This window comes from Herpailurus yagouaroundi, unplaced genomic scaffold (genome assembly GCF_014898765.1).
Source record: "Herpailurus yagouaroundi ecotype Mexico unplaced genomic scaffold, PumYag 187, whole genome shotgun sequence".
In the NCBI taxonomy this organism is placed as follows: domain Eukaryota; kingdom Metazoa; phylum Chordata; class Mammalia; order Carnivora; family Felidae; genus Herpailurus; species Herpailurus yagouaroundi.
The window spans coordinates 26,084,576-26,106,670 of NW_024412418.1; the positions used below are offsets into that span (position 1 = coordinate 26,084,576).

At 36.8% G+C, this 22,095-nt stretch overlaps 1 protein-coding gene and 1 pseudogene across 5 annotated transcripts in view; one reads left to right on the forward strand and one right to left on the reverse strand.

Moving 5' to 3' along the window:
• LOC121043752 (non-histone chromosomal protein HMG-14-like) overlaps positions 1-3,791 on the forward strand; it is a 21,225-nt pseudogene extending 17,434 nt beyond the window's left edge.
• Positions 1-22,095, reverse strand: part of LUZP2 (leucine zipper protein 2) — a 510,394-nt gene that overhangs the window by 67,411 nt on the left and 420,888 nt on the right. For all 5 annotated transcript variants that reach the window (XM_040495599.1, XM_040495596.1, XM_040495595.1 and 2 more), the window contains exon 9: positions 14,487-14,654. In XM_040495599.1, the coding sequence (XP_040351533.1) occupies positions 14,487-14,654 (168 nt within the window). The remainder of the gene's footprint in view (positions 1-14,486; positions 14,655-22,095) is intronic.

Genomic DNA, 22,095 nt, shown 5'->3' on the forward strand with positions numbered 1-22,095 from the left:
GCGAGATCGTGACCTGGCTGAAGTCGGACGCTCAACCGACTGCGCCACCCAGGCGCCCCACCTTCTCAGTTTTTAAGAGTCTCTTATGCTTTGGCTCTCTCCCACTCTAACCTCTTTTTTTTTTTTTTTCCTTTCCCTCCCCCCATGGGTTTCTGTTAAGTTTCTCAGGATGTGGATCCTGAGAAACTTAATAGAATCTATGCTTTTAAATGGTAGTTATACTTTATACCAGGTATCAAGGTACAAATTTAGCAATTACACATTTTAGTTTATCAAGGTCATTGTTTTGTAACATTAGCTCTCTTTCAATAGGAATAATCACCATCTCCAATTTAATTTCTCAATATCTCATATGTGCAGTGAATAATTAGCAGAGGCCAGGATTTGCAATTGGTCTGTTGAATTCCAAATTCTATCCTCTCACACATGATTCTGAGTAACTAACATTTACTCACAGATTCCAACACAGGCTTCCAGCAGAGTGATGGTAAAGAGAGAGCCTAGCATACTCAGAGTGCTCATCTAAGGGAACTTGTCTGTGCCTATAAAGGACCATTAGAAAGAAGCATATGCCTATAACTGAAGAAAGCAGTATTAGTTTCTCTCTACATGTCTACAATATTGTATAGACAGAATGGATTAGAACCTACCCCTATCTTTAAGAAGTTGGTTTTAATACACTGGAAACTAGAGTATTTTAGGTGTTTGTAATCCTTTAGTGCATTATATTAACAAATTTACATTTTCCTGGAAACAAATGAATTTGCTAATTTTCTTTTGAATTAATTTTAGTTTGTATCATCTTTGAGTATAGTGATTATTTTTACTTTGCTATATTTTCTTTGAAGCAATACTTCATTTTACTGGGTCTCATGTTTCCTAACTTCATCTCTCTTGAGGAGGTGTTTTGTTTTGTTTTTCCCCTGGGACTGGCAAACAAAACAGGGTACTAACAGGAGTGCTAGAGAGGGAATTTAGAAATTGGAGTCAGTCTGCAAGTGATGGGTAAAAAGGTTTTCCAAAGCATTTGTCTAGAGAGACAGGAAGCTTGTCCAGAGTCAGTAAGGGCTTAATTTTCACTACTGAACTAAAGGCCATTGGGTAGCTTCTCCTTTGAACTGACCTTCATCTCATCAAAATTTATCCATAACTTCCTTCTTCTTAACCAACATATCTTCCATCTCAGAAGTTGGTTATGTTCCTAGTGCTCTCCACATTCAACTCTTCACCTTGTGATCATATTCCTATCCCTTGGTACTTCTTCTACAATTTTGACTCAATATACGTCTCTAAGTTTTGTCTTCATTATCTTTCTTCATTCCTCCCTTTCTCTCTTACTAAAAATGTACTCAATCTCCTTCTATCCTGCTAAGAAGCCCGCCCCCCACATTTGTCCAAATTCCACCTCTTCATGACTAATATCTTTTAAAGAATCATCTAGTCTTCTCACAATTCCTCACAAATTTGTCCAAATTTTATGCCCTTAGCACTTCTCAAATCCATCCCCTCCACTCCCTTTCCACCACCATTCTCTCACTGTCTCACCAATGCTATTAATCTCCCAACAATTCTGTTTGCTGGTACCATCTTGTCCTCCTCCACATGCTCTCTACATCGCCACAGGTGTACCTTGTTGTACATATTGTATATTGTGCGTTGCTTTATTGCACTTAGGAGATACTGTCTTTCTTTTACAAACTGAAGGTTTGCGGCAACCCTGCGTCAAAAAAGTCTAACGGCGCCATTTTTCCAATAGTGTCTGCTCACTTCCTATCAATGTGTCACATTTTGGTAATTCCCACAATATTTCAAAACTTTTCATAATTACCATATTTGTTATGGTTCTCTGTAGTCAGTGATTATGACTTGCTGAAAGCTTAGATGATGGCTAGAATTATTTTTTGATGGCTAGCATCTTTTAGCAATAAAGTATTTTTATGGATGTGTGGTTATTCAGAATATTTAAACGTGAATACTTGTCAGAGTGTGCCATCGTTCAATATTTTTACTTTTCCAGAAAATGCAAAGACTAGAATGTTTTAATTCTGACCACCCTCTCACTACTTATAAGCTACTATCATGGTGTTTTAGGCCAATTATAACCATGGATTTTTATTACATTGCAATCAATGTAATCAATTATTACAATCAATGTTGCTTTATTTTGCCCACATGTTACTGATATCTTTGAGCACATTTCTTTTGCAACTGAATCCTTCCTTTAAAATCCTTCCTTTAAAATCCTTCTGTGAGCTCTTTTGGGAGTAAAGTCTTTCAGTTCTTATTTGTCTGAAAATTATTTTTATTCCCCCTAGTTCTTAAAGGGTATAGACTAATTGGCAGTTGTTTGATCTCAGCCTATTGAATATATTTTTCCACTACTTTCTGGCTTCCATCATTGCTTTTGAAAAGTCGGGCGTTGGCCTAATGGTTATTACATTGTGGGTAATCACTATTCCATTTTTTGTAATGGGTTCTTTCTGTATGCTTTTCAAGTCTCTTTATCTTTTGATTTTTTTTTTTAGCAATAGAGCATTTTTAACTTAAGGTATGTACATTTTTTAGACATAATTGTACACTTAGTGGTCTACAGCATAGCATGAACGTAACTTTTATATACACTGGGAAACGAAAAAATTCATTTGACTCACTTTATTACAGTGGTCTGGAACCAAACCCACGATATGTCTGAGATATGCCTGTAATGGAATTATCTTCTTAAAATTGTAATTTCTTCACATTTCCTTTGTTAAAAAACTTTTCGTAGATTGCTAGTGGCTGGGAGATATAAAAATAAATGAATAAAAAATTCCTGGAGAAAAAGAAAAGTACTATTGACTTAAAATGAAGCAAGCTGATTAAATTCATTACAGATATCCTTTTCTTCTGAAAGTATAATAAGGAAATATCTCTTGTAGATGCAGTTTTTTGGGGATTAGTAATTTTTATTGCATATAAAAGGGCAAAAGAAAAGTTGGACAATAACTTCTAATGTCTAAGACAAAATGTCCCTTGCATTCATTGATAATCAATGGAGGGTATATTGGGGCTTGTCTTACCTATGAATAGCCAAGTGGTAACTAGAAGGTAATCTAAAATGCCTTTGAAATAACATAAGCTCTGTCATGCTGGAGGCACCATGAAAGTTATTACTATTTTATGAGTGTCTAAAAATGTTACTGAAAATATAGGAATGCAAAATGGAACCAGTCTTCTGGTTCTCCCACTGTGGGTCCCAGAAGATTGTGTGGCAACATGAGGAGTGGTAGAGGCCAAGCAGTGCAGCTTCATGAAGTTTCTGGTCATAATATGGCTCCCAGCACATGGCCCCTGCCTTGCTGCCACCAGGATGCATTAGAAAATCGGCTTTGCCAAAGGGGCAGTGAAACAGGAGCCTGGGAGGAGATCAGCAGGGGAACTTGTCATCTAAGCTCCTGCAAAAGTGGAAAGAAAGGCAGGAAAGGCAGCAGGAAAGGATAAATATTCAGACAAAAATGTGCAGACAAAAGGCAAAAACTGTTGAAAATGTCTAACCAAGAAACTGAAGAAGATTTATTGGCAGAAAGTGGAGAAACTACAAACAAGGAGGGTTCAGCCTCTGATGAAGCAGGAGAGAAAAAACCTGAGTCCAATTAGCAACATGTCCCATATCTTACTAGTGGTCCCTGTCTCTCTTCTGATACAATCCAGAGGAATATTTTTAACAGGTATCTCATAAATATGAGTATTTCTACAGCTCTAGAAACATTTTTAAGAAGGAGATAATTCTGCTTCATCCCATTTTGTGTGTGTTTTTTTTTAAAGAGTTGAAATCATTTGCTGGTTATTTTTGGTAGTAAGAAAATAGTGGAATATTGAATATGGGAGGTGTTGATTGTCTTGATTATCATTCCCCAGTTGGGGAAATAGTTGTTATATCCTATAATACTCAGCACCCTGGATGGCAACTTGGAGCCACAATCTGCATTTAATATGTCTTGAACATTTTATTTAATTTACTCTTTTCTTTTAAATTAATTTATTAATTAATTTATTTTTAAATTTACATCCAAATTAGTTACATCCACGGTGCAACAATGATTTCAGGAGTAGATTCCCTAAGCCCCCTTACCCATTTAGCCCATCCCCCCCCCCCACAACCCCTCCAGTAACCCTGTTTGTTCTCTGTATTTATGAGTCTCCTATGTTTTGTCCCCCTCCCTGTTTTTATATTATTTTTGCTTCCCTTCCCTTATGGTCATCTGTTTTGTGTCTTAAATTCCTCATATGAGTAAAGTCATATATTTGTACATTTCTCTGACTAATTTCACTTATCATAATACCTTTTAATTCCATCCACATAGTTGAAAATGGCAAGATTTCATTCTTTTTGATTGCTGAGGAATGCTCCATTTTATTTATTATTTATTCATTTTTAATGTATTTTTTTAAATTCAAAGCAGTTAACATACAGTGTAGTATTGTTTCAGGAGTAGTAGTCTTGAGCATTTTAAATTACTTCTCTTCTCATGTTATCTTTCAGTAGAATGGTTTTCTAAAGAAAACCACTCCTTTCTGAAGAAAACCTTGGCTCTCACTGTCAGAATTTCATGCACTCTGTAATATCTTTGGTCCTGGTAGTCCAGTTTCTCTTGTAACTTTGGTAACGTGCTAAGTATGTAGTGTATGTAATATTGTAAGTTAAGGAGATTTACACCACAACAGCTTAAATGAATTAAATGAATTATATCCTCATGTTTCTAACAAATGTCTCTGAAAGAAGTTCACAGAGATGCTCAACTAATTTATTTCTATAAGTGATATTCTCATTGTATATGTATCAAGCATCAAGAATTAATGAGAGCTAATGAGGATTTGGTTTTGGCCTATTGCAGGGTACAAACCTGCACACCAGCACTGAAAAGAATACATCAAAGCTTCTTTGTTGGTTAAATTTTTATATTTACCAGATAAAGTATGTCTTATAATTTATAACATAATTTTACAAATATTTCTGTGCACATATAACATGTATATTCATATAATAACATGTAAACTATGATGTATTTTTAACTTAAAATTAACTTTGTTGCCACATATATGCCATATCTTCTTGGGGAGTAATCAAAGAAGCCATTAGGACCTCCTAGGACCAAAAATGAAATCCAAACAAAACTCCCGAGTGCTAATGTTATAATTTGACGAAAATGGTTTAGACTTATATGTTACTTTTTATCCTTACAATAACCTAGACACAAGATATAAAATATATTTCTGTAGCATGGAAAACCACCAATAACTGGTAGATGTTAAGGTAACTAAATGGGTAGCTAATGACAGACAACTGATAGAAAACAGATCTGTGTAAAACTTCTGAACTGGTTGAGAAATCTCTTCTAGAAGCAGGGAAGCGCGTGCAAAGTGCAGGCTTAATTCTTATACTCCTTCCCCATTCTTAGAGTAAGGATCTTAACAGTTCTTAAACTTGGCTGTAAATTAGAATAATCGGGGAGCCTTGAATAATACCCAAACTAGTCTGCTCTTTTGCTGGATTGTATAAGAATTCTGAGTGTTGACACTCAGGTGTCAGTGAAACTCCCAATGATTAAAAATACAGCCTAGGTTGAGAACCTTTGGTCTTCTGATGATTCCAGGTGCACTGCTTTGAGAGTTCTTGGAAATTGCACTGCAACAGATTTTTGGCAAAAGAGAGGGAAATACAAATCCACTTTGCTTTAAACTGCCGGGCACCAAACAGAATACATTTTTCGCTTGGATGCCTTTAAGCTGCAGAATAGGGTCACTGTTGACTGTTGCCCTAGAATGACTTTGGCATTTCTAACAAACTAGAAAAAAAAAAACCCACAGAAAACAAAAAAAACAAATCATCCTTGTCCAATTAAGTAGATACCACAGTGGTGACCTTTACCAATGTAAACTGCAGCTAAATCCAAGGCAGTGAGTTGCATGGAAAGAAAAAGACAGAAGGTGGTAACCGCCTGGGGTGGGGATGAAATAATGGATTTTTGTAACACAATTTCTTCATATTTTATCAGGATTGCTTATCTGAATTGCTTTTCATTTCTGCTGCCTTTCAATTTTCTCCTTTCTTCATGGCATTTACTATTATGATCACTGACATTAAATGTATTGTGAGAATTCATCCATACTGTTATGCTAAAAAAAAAAAAAACTGTAGTTATACTCATTGGGATACATGTATCGATGTATCTTATACTCACATATGAACACTAAAACAAGGTACATGGTTTTTTTTTAATTAAAGTAATATTCTATTTCAAAAACTTTCTTTGAATCTTCTCCAAATGTTATCCTGGTTTCTAGATATAATACTTATTTCATACCTTTACTCTTTTTCTCAGTGTTAGACACTACTACATATGCTGAATGCCATACTGAATTTTCTTATTCAGTCTTCATATCAACTCTGTAGGGCTGGGGATGTTACTATCTGTATTTTATACATATTGAAGATTAGTCTCAGAGAAGTAATATGATCAAGGTTTCAAAGTTAGAATATTGCAGAAAAAAGATTTTTACTTGGTCTGATGACTTCTGAATCTTAGCTTTCTGTTTAAAAAATAATTTTCCGGGGCACCTGGGTAGCTACCGACTAACCTGAGCTAACCTGAGCTAACCTGAGCTTACCTGAGCTACTTCGGCTCAGGTCATGATCTCCCAGCTGATGAGTTCGAGCCCCGGGCTGTGCTCTGTGCTGACTGACAGCTCAGAGCTGAAGTGGGCTTTGGATTCTGTGTCTCCCTCTCTCTCTGCCCCTCCCCCACACATGCTCTGTCTGTCTGTCTGTCTCTCTCTCTCTCTCTCTCTCTCTCTCTGTCTTTCTCTCTCAAAAGGAAATAAACATTAAAAAAATAATAATTTTCCTTGTATTCATGTTATGTATTTTATTATATTAAATTTCTTAGACGTTGATGAAGAGTGCAGCCTTGGGGCGCCTGGGTGGCGCAGTCGGTTAAGCGTCCGACTTCAGCCAGGTCACGATCTCGCGGTCCGTGAGTTCGAGCCCCGCGTCAGGCTCTGGGCTGATGGCTCGGAGCCTGGAGCCTGTTTCCGATTCTGTGTCTCCCTCTCTCTCTGCCCCTCCCCCGTTCGTGCTCTGTCTCTCTCTGTCCCCAAAATAAATAAAAAACGTTGAAAAAAAATTAAAAAAAAAAAAAAAAAGAAAAGTGCAGCCTTTTACACGGGCAGCAGTCCCCTTGAAACATCAAGGGTCTTGGCTGAAACACGTGGGACAGAAAAACAAACGTTTTCTCCCTTTGAAGGTCTCTGCCCTGATGTGGTAACTGGTGAGTTTTGGACCAGGAAGATGACCCCATGGTGGGGAGGTGAGAATGACCCAGAAGTCCCCAAGAGGCACACTGCCTTGGAGTCACAGTGAAGGCAGGGCCCATGTACACCTTCCTGATCATCCCTACAGAGGGACAAAGGCAGAGAGGAGCCGAGACCTTCCTGTACTGCATGCAGATACATCAGCCCTGAAGAGGAGAGGAGAGAGGAAGGAAGGAGGCTGGGAACTGTTTTTGACTAACATGCCAAGGCCTGTGTCTGGCACTTTTCTCATCTTATTTAATGTTCCCAGAAACGCTCAGAGGCAAACATCATTACCTCCACGGAAAGTGAATCCTAGCTCTTAACCTCCATATCATGCAACTGTAAACACCAATGGCATTGCTGTATTAGTAATTCATATTATTTCACCTAAAAGTAGACCTTTTAGTAATATGCCTCCTGTTCTTCCTCATACACTTATATATTTCCTAACTTACACAAAGTCACATTTAATACTTTATAATAAGATGAAAATAATTATGGGAAACAGTATAATAAATATATAAAAATTGTTAGTTAATTTTCAGAACATGTCATTAATTGAGCAGTTTTTAAAAATAACTATTTTGCCTTTACTGAGCACTTAGTATTCATGTAGCTCTACCACACAAGCAGAAGACAAAAATAAATATGTTGATCACATATTGTTTGTATATTATGAGGCCCAGTAGACCTATCTTAAACATTCAACACACCAACACATAAGCCACACTCATACATACATGGTTAGTGTTATTTACTAACTCTGGGGTTAGAAGAACCCTGATTTGTAGTGTTTGTCAATTTCAATGGCATAAATACTACTCATTTTTCAATCTATCAACTTGATATTTATTGGATATGAATTGGAAAGGTATCAGTGGCACAGCGCTGTAGTATTTTCACTCTCTGGACCCAAAAGACATAATATTCTCAAGAAAAGAGATAATATCATAATGTGGTAGTTTTGGTATTTACCATGTTTGCTTATAGTAAATTTTACTTAATTGTAAGTGTATATAATTAATATTTAATAAGGGTTGTGGTTTAAGAGCTGACTAGGTCAAATTCTGAAAATTTATCAGTTGGCTTTAAAATAAATATTTTAATGTTTATTTATTTTTGAGAAAGGGAGAGACAGAAGGTGAGTGGGGAAGGGGCAGAGAGAGAAAGGGAGACAGAATCTAAAGCAGGCTCCAAGCTTTGAGCTGTCAGCACAGAGCCTGATGCACAGACCACAGGATCATGACCTGAGTCGAAGTCAGATGCCCACCCAACTGAGGCACCCAGGCGCCCCAGCAGTTAGCTTTTAAAAGCAGATATGAGCCATGGAATATTCACATTTCTAAATATACAAAATGACTCGCATATTCTGTTGTTTTGTACTGGTAAAAATGGCATGAAAATGTCATGGTCCTCAGCCCAAATGTATACAATAAAGAGAGGATATCCCAATGAAAAGTAAGAGGTGTTCTTTTACCATAAACATTCCACTATTAAACTACACATAAAACAATACTTAAGTCATGTCTCTTCTCTGATGTCCTTTTGGTTCTCATCTGTTTTCACTCCACACTGTCTTATCAGGCAACTTAATCTACTTCCAACATTTAATTGCCATCCACGGTGATAATGCTAAATCCTTTATTTGCACTCAGATGTCTTCCCTAAATTTCAGATTCAAATGTTTAATGTCTGCTGCATATAGACATTTGATTGCATGAGAGACCTCAAACACTTAGCATGTTGAAAAACAAACCAATTTGAGTTCTCCTCTTGCCTTTTGCATCACAGTGAATGAATGCAAGCACTGAGTGTTCTTCACTTCCTGCCTTTATGGATCCCACTTATATATAGCAGTTCTATGCCCCCATTAGCTCTGGAACCCTGTGTCCATTTCTGCACCCTAGATCAGATCACCATCATCTCCTGCATGGATCAATGAAATAGAGCGTCACTGGTTTGCTTGTTTCCACTGCACTTTAGACTTATTTTATTCAAATGCAGATCAGAGCTACTGCTTGAACCTTTGCTCTTTGCCTCTCTGCTGGAACATTTTCTACATAAAAAATACATAATCTCATAACAAAGACATAATCTCATGTGCTTTTGAATCCAAGTCTCCTTAGTTTTTATCTTTAATGAAAGCTATTGAATTCTAAATACTAAAAACAAACAAAGTCCTGACCTACCACATACCCCTTGAATTTTTTTCCCCTCTCTCTTTACAGAGAATTAGCCTTCAGAGTCCAAAAGGTCAGGGTTGTGTGATTCCAAATTTGCATCCCCAATGATGACCCCAGGCCTGTCTTACAGATGGAAAACAATTTAATTGAATAATAAGCCCATAATGAGCACTCAATAATATATGTTCTCTAACTTCCAAATAAGGAATATATACAAGAAGAGGAGCACTGCTATGGATTGAGTATTTGTGTCCTCTAAAATTCCTGTTAAAGCCCTAACCCCCAATATGATGGTATTAGGAGATGGTCCTTCTGAAGGTAATTAGGTTTAGATTAAGTCCTGATGGTGGGGTTCTCATGCTGGGATTAGTGCCCTTATAAAGAATATGAAGAGAGAGAGAGAGAGAGAGAGAGAGAGAGAGAGAGAGAGATTTCTTCCCATTCACACACGTCTAAGAAAGACCATTTGAGCACTTAGCTAGAAGGCAGCTGTCTACAATAGAGAAGAAGGACCCTTATCAAGAATTGAATCTGGGACCACCTTGATCTTGGGCTTCACAGCCTCCAGAACTGTGAGAAATTAGTGTCTGTTATTTAAGGCACCTAGTCTATGGCATTTTGTGGTAACAGCCCAAACTGGCTGGAAACACAGCAAGTGTCATTTCAAATGAATTCTGTAGAAACATCAGTCTGGACACTGACAAATGTAGAGCAAATCATGGAGCTAAAGCACAGTCGTTTCCTTTAAGGAGAGAGGAATATGTAGCCATCACTGTATTCAATGTATGACCAAGAGCTGTGAGGGATAAACACTGTGCTATCAAACCACTGAGAATAGAGATAAGTAATTTTAACTTGGAGGGTCAAGAAAAAATTCACTCAGATTAGAGAGAAGCAGAGAATGGAGAATATAATGAAGGAAAAGAGGCTGACTGACCTGAGTGTTCTCAGCAGAAACATATAAAGGCATCCTCCAGAATTAAAAAAGTGGAGGTTATCAACACACTAATTATTTTTTAGGTTTTTGCTAGTAGATTCTTGTAATATTGAACTTCCCACCTAATGAAATCTGTGCTTTTAAAATCCACAGTGAACAATATATATATTTAATGTAATAATGTGTATATTACATTTATTGTAATAATGTGTATATTACATTTATTGTAATAATGTGTATATTACAATATATGTATGTATGTATGAATCACATATGCATATACACACACATGGATAATACAATGACAATTTTGACTGAATTATCAATCTTCTTTCAGAAAAATAAAATAAAATGACATTTTTTGGGGGGAGGGTTGGGGGCATTTTGTCTGTTTCCAGATGTAAGTTGAAAATAGCTTACTTGAAAATGTTTCACAGATTTCAGGAAAAAGCATTCAAAAGTTGAAGATTTAAGAAACCAAATGGAAGTAGATGAGACCAGTTATAAATCGTGGAAACAGGGGGATTATTTGTTTTTATTTTTATTTTTTAATGTTTATTTAAAACATTTAAAGGGAGGGGCAGAGAAAGCGGGGGGTGCAAAGGATGTGAAGCAGGCTCTGTGCTGGCAGCAGAGAACTCACGAGCCTCGAGATCATGACCTGAGCCTAAGTAAGACATTTAGGAGCCCATATTTGTAATGTTCATGTCACAACAACACTCTGCTAGGCACTGAGGAAACTGAAGCATAGAGAGGGCGAGTGATGTGAGCCTCTCACAATTATACAGGCATACCATCACCATGTCCCTGTGGCTGCAGTTAGCCAACTCTGAAGATGTACCCATCAAATGCCCTCATTTAAATGTTCCATTTTTGCCCGGGTGGCTCAGTTGGTTAAATGTCTGACTTCGACTCAGGTCATGATCTCCTGATTTAGGAGCTCAAGCCCTGCATCAGACTCTGTGCTGACAGCCCAGGGCCTGGAGCCTGCCTCATATTCTGTGTCTCCCTCTCTGCCCTCCTCACTTGTGCGCTCGCTCTCTCTCTCTCTCTCTCTCTCTGTCTCAAAAATAAGTAAACATTAAAAAAAAATTTTTAAGTTCCTTTTTAATATATATAGAGAAAAGGTTCCATGACTGAAGGGTTTCTCTTATATACACCCCATATGACATCATACCATTCAGGATTTTTAAAATGTTATCTGAGGTGCCTGCATAGAGATTAAGCCCCAAGTACACATAAAGTACAATCTCTACCACTAATGAAAAGATAAAGAATGAGGACAAACCAGAAACCGTAGAGAAGCTTTTAATGCCAATCCATAAACTAGAATGCTCTATGGGGCGCCTGGGTGGCGCAGCCGGTTAAGCGTCCGACTTCAGCCAGGTCACGATCTCGCGGTCCGTGAGTTCGAGCCCCGCATCGGGCTCTGGGGCTGATGGCTCAGAGCCTGGAGCCTGTTTCCGATTCTGTGTCTCTCTCTCTCTCTCTCTGCCCCTCCCCCGTTCATACTCTGTCTCTCTCTGTCCCAAAAATAAATAAACGTTGAAAAAAAAAAATTTTAGAATGCTCTACAATACATCAACTTAGATTTACTGAATTTTATCTTAAGCAATTGGATTTTTCTGTTATTGTTTTTTGAGAAATGAGCAATTCCTAAACCAGGCTCATCTAAATGCTTCCTACCTTTTTCTGTGACAAGCCAAGGGAAATAATAAATATTTATTATTTATTTCAATGACAGGACCTACATTTATTCATAGTAAATCAGGTAAGTAACAATCAGTAATTTCCTTCACACAGTCAGGGTCATAGAGAGCCCAGTTTTAATTGGGCCTAAACAAACATATTTTGAGTTGGAGACAAGTGTTGTGTGCCCACAGAGTTACAAAGTGCTTTGCCCAAAGTTATCAGACTTAATAAGGCTGAACCTTTGCTCCTCCCTTAGACCAACAGTAAGGAAGTAGAGTGTGGCTTCCTGGTGGGTGGGTAACATTGTGTGAGACGCTGGGCATTTTACCAGTAACCAGTTTCAGTGAATTTCTTCAGGGTTTTTCCAAAACATAAAAAATATATTATTATGCAACTTTCTTCCTGAATTTGTTTAAGTAAATAAACACTTTAGACCTAGAGTTTTCAGAAGCAGGAAAAAATAAAGAAAAATATTGGCCTAAACATTTTAGAGATCCGTAGGTATACAATGAAGCTAGAATAAGATTAAATGGAAATACATACTTTAAATGATTTTTGACAGAGAAACATGAGATTATACAGACTAAATCTGTGCAGTCCATACATTGATAACAGCTAAAAACATTAGATTTTTCTCTTGTTTTTGATTCAGAAAATAATATTTCTCTAACCTGCCATCTGTGCACACCTCTTTTAATCCAAATGTAGGGAATCAGAATAAGCAGTAAAAAAAAAAAGCTCCAAATGTACTACGTCACTGTGTAATTGCATCAGTGGTTCTCGGGTGTGTCTGGGCGTTTAATGTTTATTTATTTATTTTGAGAGAGAGAAAGAGTGAGCATGTGCACACGTGTACGGGCAGGGGAGGAGCAGAGAGAGAGAGAGAGAGAGAGAGAGGGAGAGAGAGAATCCCAAGCAGGCTCTGCGCGGACAGAGCCTCATCCCAGTAATGTTGAGATCATGACCTGAGCCAAAACCGAGAGTCGGGTGCTTACCCAACTGACCACCAGCTGCGCCTAGAATACTCATTGTAAGAGTAAGTGGTCCTAAGGCAAGTGATTAAAGAACTGGCACTCTCAAATATACTGCCTGAAACTAAACTTTCTGTAATAACTCTTTCAGATTGTCAGGATTTATTTAAGTGGGAGCCTGTAAATAGGAGGTTCTGACAACTGAAACAAAAAGCAACAAATGCCCCCTGCCCTGTCAAGGGAGTGTGGTGGTGCAGAGTTGGAGGAAGCTCTGCTTAACTCAATTGTTCGCAAAATCTCCTGGGGAGCTTTTAGAAGCTACTGATGAGCAGAGCCCAACCAGAAATAATTTAATGGGTTTGGGGGGAGCCCCAAGGGTGAGGATTTTCTTACAAGTATCTCAAGTGAGTCTCACGTGTAGGAAGCATTGAAAACTATGGACTTAATTTTTTTAAAAACGATCTACTTTTGGAATGATAATGGTTATGCCCAAGAGAAAGTATTTTCCATATTAAGCTTCTGGTGTATACTGGTATGTGATATAAGATGTTTTCTTTGGGTGCCTGGGTGGCTCAGTCAGTTAAGCGTCCAACTTTATTTTTAATTTTTTTTAAGGTTTATTTAATTTTTTGAGAGACAGTGATCAGGGGAGGGTCAGAGAGAGAGAGGGAGACCACGAATCTGAGGCAGGCTCTAGGCTCTGAACTCTCAGAGTCCAACGTGGGGCTCAAACTCACAGACTTTGAGACGACCTGAGTCGAAGTCAGATGCTCAGCCGACTTAGCCACTCAGGCACCCCAAGCGTCTGACTCTTGATTTCAGTTCAGGTGGTCTCATGGTTTGTGGGACTGAGTCTCATGTTGGGAGTCTGTTTGGGATTCTCCCTCTCCCTCTCTCTCTGTCCCTCCCCTGCTCATGTACTCTCTCAAAATAAATAAATAGACCTTTAAAAAAGGAGATTTTAAATTATAAAATAATTATCATCATTAAGATATTATTAAGTAACATAAAATTAAATTGTATAATGAGAAATGTATTAAATTATAATACTAAGCGATTATAGTTATTATAAATAAAATGCTCTTAAAATATTATTTTAAAATCATTTTAGGTTTTAGAATAATAATGACGATTATTTTACAGTTATGTAATCTTGCCTAAAGAACAACTGGCTGTCTAGAAAAAAATGATGTCTTCCAATGTTCTCCAAGTGACCACAAAGACATTACAAAGGGTTAGTAACTTCTACTTACTTCCTAATCGTTCAGTGAATTTGATACCTTACTTGGATCCACTCTGCTGATCACATAGAATAAAATATAAAGACAGTGTATTATTTGATTATACTTTCAGAGCATGACTAAAGCGTACCTTGATTTTTGTCCTTGCATCAGGAATCATACTGTCAATTGTCCCAGGGGGAACTGACATCTGAGTTGGATTTGTCCTGGCTAGACTCAAAGGGGGAGGCGGTTGATTACGGAACACAGTCGACAGGCAGAGATGGACGGTCTCTTTCATTGCTTTCAGCTGTGAGTCCTATGGAAAAAACGAGAGATGACAACTGTTAACATGTGGTTCTGGTGGTCCTCGATTTTATTTGATTTGATTCTCCCTGTCCTCCTAGCCTACACTCATTCCCCACACAAATGCCTACCAATTTTCAAATGTAATTGCTTAACTTCTAAATTCCGCTATGACATGCTGTTTAATGCACACACAGTCTGTTTTTAGGAGCTGTGTCTCATGATATATTTTGAACACTGAAACTGAGAGACATGTTACTTGAATGGATATGATTTAAATAGTGATAGCTTGCTGGCAAGGCAATGTATGCTAGGGTCATCTTCAAGTAGAAAACGTCCTTAGAAACCTGCCATCTTTCTATTAATATTAATCTCTTTTACTACAAATTATTCACAGGGGCAATGTAGGCCCCTGTGTTTCTCGGATTAGCCTGCAGCACCACTCAATTTCTCCACATATTGGAGAAAACAAATTTTGTTTCTAATAAAACTCTTACTTCCTATGGGCCTTGTTAAGTGGGCCTTGTTACTCTGATGTGATTGTAAATTATAAAATTTACACTTTCTTATATTTGCATAGGATATCACAGTATTTCAAACTCTTCCACATGCGAGAAATAAGTTTATGTTTTCTAACAACTGTGAAACTGGTATCATTATTACTATTTTAATTAAAGAAATGAAAGCTCAAGGTTTTCAGACTTTTTTTTTTTCTGGTTTGTATCACAAGGCAGACCGACTTTTAGAAATCTTATGGTAACTCAGGAATAATTTTGGGTATGGATGTAGGCCCAAATAGGAATATGTTACATAATCATCCATGTCAACACATGAGATGTGGTGTTTGGGGCAAGAGAGATGAAGAGATGAGTTACTGGGGTCAAGATCCCTGGACAAGCTGGCACATGTGGAGACGGCACATGCAGTGTATGCACGGATCAGTGGAATGGCGAAGTCTGTTGTCTTCCCGGTAAGGTAGCATACTCCTCAAAAATCTACTGTCTTTTATACACTATGCCAGGAATACACCTCCATGTAGCATCTGCTCCTCTTTCCTGTTCTATGGTGTAGATCCTTCCCAAGGTCTCCCTCTGAGCTTCCTACTCTTCTGTGGTACATGACAAGATTTTTTTTGAAGACAAGAAAGAATGTCTTGCTAGAACATCAGTTAAGACATCTATTTTGTGATAGCAAGAGATTAAAAACAAAACAGAGCAGCAACTTGGAAATATATAAGAAACAGAACCAATGTGTATCTTCTTCTCATTAATATTTCCCTGACAAATTACCTAGGACAGCATAAAAATCTGATAAGAACTAGGATGGAGGAATGTTGTTAAGTGGACAGGACATGGCTAAGTTGAATGATGACCTTTTTCCTCAAAATGGTCCCTTTTGTCTGCTCGCCTGAGCCCCTAACTTCCTGTCCTTCTTCCACCCCATTACTTTCTTTCCTTTCTCCTTTCTATTCTATCATGTATTTGTCTTCTTCATATAATTTATCTCTAATTTTTAATTTTTATGCATATATATATATATACACACACACACGTATAAATTGACTATTTTGTTCAAAACTGTGTATTTAGCACTTATCATGATCCTTGACACATTAGAAGGGGCTCGCCAGAAAGTGTTTTGAATAAACGACTTAAACACTTAAGTGAAAGTGTTGTTTCTCTATGTCAAGGAAGGAGAGTGACAAGCTATCTCAATGAAAAAAAAAAATGAAATAATCGTTCAAATTTCTCTCCCTACTGGTGCTTTGTTATAATCTCGGCTGACTCTTTTTTTCCGTCAATATGGACTAGAAGATGATGGCATTGTGTGTTGTGTCAGAAGTGAAATATTCCAGGTAGTACTTAATAATTTACATATGTTTTCTGTCTCACATATTATAGCAAGACAATGGAAATAGAGCTAATATGACAGAGTCAGCAGGTTTGGGCCCAGACTCAAGGTTAATGTGCCTCTGAAATGTAGACTTTCAATCACCTCAGATCATGCAGGAAGGAATGATGGTTATTTTATTCACTGCATTCATACCTTGGACCCTCCAAATACGCTATGTATATAAAAGTTGGATCTATAACAGGCCTAAGGTATACTTCACCATAGCAAACTAATTTCTGAGTAATGGCTGAACTTGGATGCTGAAATTATATAATAAACTGCATCAAGTTAATAGCTTAGAACATCAATTTCCAGCAAATGCTGTTCAGGCAAGATAAAATTTCCACTAGAACAATACAGGGGGGGGGGGAGAGGTACATATATGTTATATTTTTAATGATCCGAACTTGGTGTGAGAATCTCATCTGTTTGCATAGGTCTCCTGACGTGACAGAATCAACATCACAATGACACAACCTCCAGCTCACCACCTTTCATGGCCACGGTAGTAGGACTATCTTTGCTCTTCTGTTTCAACCGATTCCTAACCTCTTACCTCCTGATTTTGTTTCTTTTTTGAACCATAAGAACTTGACCTGCTACCTTAGATTCTGTCTCTGCTCCTTGATTACACTGTAGATTTTTCCTGCCAGACACCCCAGTGGGCTGTGAGCCACCCTGTCCTCATTTGCTCAGCTGTCTACCATAAAAACATCTTCCTAGTTAGTTTCTCTGACTTAAGAGAGACTGTTAAGGATACTACACAGGGTTTGGCCTTGACCCAGTTCCATGAGCAGGACTCAGAAAATGATTTTATACCACAACATCATTATATTTTCATTTATACTGCTGGATGCAGTCTGTTTTGAAATTGAAGGCTACTGTTCATTTTGAAGTTCACCTTAACAGTATGTCACCTAATGAAATACGATGTAAACTGTATAAAGTATATTTTGCCCAGGATCTTACAACCTATTCCCTCCTAAGGGCAGTCTTGTTTTCGCCCTGCTTTTCTTCTCATTGCACCAAACCCCTCTTCCCACTTTGTTTTGCCACATGATAGTAAAAGGCAAACTTCTTAAAAAAAACCTGATTGCCACAACGCCTTTTATTTATAGCCCATCAAAGATTCCAAACGAGTTTGTATCCTAGAGCCTTTACACTTGCTGTTTCTTGTGCCTACACAACCGCTTTTCCAAATATCTATGAGAAAACTTCCACTTAAAATTTCTCTCAGTTCACATCTTATCTTCTTGGAAACACAGTCCCTGAATACCCCTTCCTTAAAGTCTCTGACACATTTCTTACATTAAGTCCTATGGAGCCTTGTTGTCATTGCAGACTGCCTTATTGTTTATATGGTTAGTGTTTTATCTATATCCATTATAATTTAATTTCATTGATGGCCAGTAAAGCATCCCAGTTTCTAACTCAACAAATGTTTGCTCATTTAGTAAACAAGGCAAACCCTCCAGAGGATATAGGCTGGTGCTGTTTTACATGAGAAAATATGAAATATTTCTCATTTTATCCTGTATATTGTATAAAGAAAGTATTCTTTTGGACATTAAAGCTTGTGCTATATAGTATGTGAAGCTGATAAGAAATTATTGTGTACACAGATGATCTTAACATGGTGGGAGATTTAGAAGGCAATTTCGTGTGTGTCTATAGGAGGACTCTTCTCAGAAAAATGCGCTTTTTTTCCTGGGAACAAGATATACCTTGCAAGGACAACTGTGCCTCTAATTTCTCACTTCCTAATAGACAGAAATTCACAAGACATTATTCATGCCCCTCTTAATTCATTTACATTAAGGTGTGAGGTCCTCAGAGATATCTGGGTGCAATATAGACTGCTGGCTTTGCAAAGACTACGAAGGGCTGTGAATCCAAATGTTCTCGCCTTAACTTTATTTCTGCCATGAAATCAACTCTATGAATCCTGTAAGGCCATTTTGACAGTTTTGATTCTATGCTCTAGGTGGAGAGATAAATATCTTGTTCATTAATTTACGACATTGTATCTTCATTTATCTAGTTACTCAATAATGACCTATTATGCTCCTGCTATGCGTCAGACACATATGGCAAGAGGACTTGTTCTTCTTTTCCTACTTAGTCCTGGGAATCTCTGAAGATTGCCTAATGTGCATCATCTTTGCTATGAATGTAATAGAGTATGCTTTCCTGGGCAAAATTTTGTGAGGGTCCAACGCAAGGGAAACTTTTTTTTAATAGGAAAGTTTGAGAGATAGATTTCCATACCATAAAGCTTTTATTTTTTTACAGGCCAGTAGCTGAGGCTAACGATAATTCATAAGATATTGCCAAATAAATGTTTGCAAAACCAAGGTTGATTCTTAGATCTTGAGATTATTATTGTGTATATTGGGATAGTAAACTGAAACTTCTTTTATTAAACATGTCGTGGGAACCACGTTAGAGTGTGAAGGTGTTTTGATAATATTTATGAGGTATTTAAGGTTATTTGAAGCCCAGATATAACATTCTTGAGCACTAGGCAACTGAAGGGAGTAAAAAAAAAGTCTCATATAAAGATGATGGAGAGAGGTGGACAGCAATTTCATTAAACTGTACTTTTTATCCATTTTGAAGTGAGCTAGCATTTCCACCGGCCTTTATGACTGCAGTTTATGAGCCTCATACATATGGTACAAGAGATTTGTTGAAACTGACCTCCAGTAATACAAAATGCATTTATAGTTTACTGTAGCAAAAACAGTGACAAGATCCTGAAGGTTACAGAGAAAAACCTGTCACCACAGAGAGGCAGTGTCTATGATCTCACTCACTCATATTAATAATTACTATGCTCACTGAGGGTTTTCCATATGCCAAAAGTTCTCAGTACTTTTTTTTTTGTTGGATGCATATGGTTTTGTCACTACCCTTATAAAGTAAGTTTTACTATTATTCCATTTTGCAGTGAAGCATAAGGAGTTTGAGGAATTTGAACTGGTCATTCAGTGGAAGACTTATGATTTGAACACAGGTAGACTGATTCTGGAGACCTTTATATAAATACTGCAATATCAAGCCTCTCCTGCTGAATCCAGACTGTGGCACGGTGTGAGCTAGGCACACCTAAGTGGGGAATGGATAGAGATGGGGTGGAGAAAAGCATAGAATGGGTAAGACAAAGGTGGGAAAAAAAACCCACAAAAACTACGTTAACCTGGGGTTCTGTGACTAAGGCCAAATTATAATTTGCCCATGAAGTATGATGTGACCATACCAGTTTATACAACCCACAAGTACTTAAAATATTCATTCTCTGTGCTTTGGAGACCTCCTAGCTCTGCAAACAATTATTTCCTAATTTTTGGTGCCCAATGAAATGTGAGAGGTGTGGAATCCCAGACCATGATTCATACATGTTTTCAGTTTCCCATACATCCTACTGCATGGTAGTCACAGGACTGGCATGTCAAACCTATGTAGCCATTTCAAACCTGACTAAGTGGATTATTTGAAGTCAAACCAGGGAAAAGATTTAACGTAAGGGAGAACATTCTAACAGAATTGTTAAAAACTTAGAGGAGGCTGGACTGGCTCAGGGTCATAGGAATCCAGTGTCTTCCCAGGACATAAAGCATGTTACAGAGATTGTGGCAGGGATGTCCAGAGAAAGGATTAAAAAAAATTTTTTTTAATGGTCTAGTTGAATTTTAGGATCATATGTATTCTGATTTTCTGATTCTCTCAACTCTGTAAAGACTTTTTTCCCTTTTTAAAAAGTAGTATTTTATAGCATGAGTTGGATATAGTCAACATACATTAACATAAATTAGTATAAACTTCTTTTTTCATAAATTAAAAAAAAATCTCATAAAGCTGGAATCTTGGTAACATGAATTATACTTGACCTCACTTACAAAATAGCATGCAGGCTTCCTCAAAACTACTAAATATTATTTTAAATACTCGGAAAAACACAAAATAAGACAATCACAAAGGAATGGAGTTGTTACAATAGCTAGTTGTTCATTCAAAAGCCTCATTGTCAAAGATCTAAACCTTAAGAAGCAATATCATTAGAATTCACAAAATGCCCTTACTAATTTGTTAGTATAATACCTTCTGGATATCCTGTTTGAAAAGTTAGCTATGTTAGCTATGTAATTGTTTTTGGCCATATGTGGTAATGCCTACGTGAGACCCAAGTACCCGGGAAGTAGAATTTTAGCCTGGTTCTTCACAGCTACTGCATAGAAGGGAGATACCTTAAGAACTCTACAATGAATCTGCCTGAAATAGTCCATCTACTCTATCCTGTATCAAAACACCCATAGTTTAACTTGGTGGCTAGAAGGCAACCCCTTTTCCTTAGAAAACTGCTAAATGTATACAGTGTATTATTTCAAAGCAAGTCTATAATCATCTTACTTGTTTATTTTTTAAAATAAAATGGTTGCTATGCTGTGATCTCCAAAATGGAAAGCTCTTAACAGGAGATAGCACACTTTCTTTATTTTTTAATGTAACTTATTTTCAAAAATACAGGGGTATATAGAGAACAATATAACAAATATCAGGTAAATATCAATCTGAATTAAATGTTAAAAAGCATCATGTTTATTATATATATTTGTCACATATGGTATTTATTATAATTTTATAAAATACATATGAAACATGCATATACATATTGGTAATATACACACACGCATGGCATGTATTATATGTATCTAACGTATATATACACTGCATATACAACATGATGCATGTATATAATATGTACAATACACATATGTGTGTATATGAATTAAAGACTATTTATCTGTGTCTATACAATTACTAGAGAATTTATACAATTATTAGTAGAAGTATTTTAAAGCATTCTTAGTGTTATTTTACTCCATCTTTCCCCAAGGCAATTGGGTCCTTGAATTTGATATGTATTTTTCTACTTCAGCTATTTATCTGATATACAATCAAAACAAAATGTGATTTGTGTATTTGAACAATTGTTGAATACTATATATATAATTCTGAATATTTTTACTCAACAGTATATGTTACAGATGTATAAATATTGATATAAATGTCTTTATATTTATTCATTAATATTAAGTTTTGATTACTATTTGAAAATGTAAGTATGGAAAATATATAAAATGTATATGCTAATTCTAACAGTAAACATTTAAATTATGTCAATTTGCTATTAATACCAACATTATTGTATTCAATGTTTTATGCATGTTTCCAAGCACATAGGGATAGTGCAAATTCTAGGATACATACATTTACACTGATTTAATAATTATACTCCCACCACTAGTGTATCAGAATTTGGTATTATCAGGCTTTTTAATTTTTACCAATTTGATGGTGTTGAGATGACATCTCATTGTTTTTATTCACATTTAAAATTTTCTGAAGTTAAGTACCTTTTGTTAATTAATTGCAGTGAAATATAGAAGATAATGAAAAAAGTGCATGGGTCTTAAGTGTACTTTTAAAAATTTATACACAATTTAAAGGAATATTGCTGTTTACATATTGATTTAGGATTGTGACATCTGTCTCTTGGA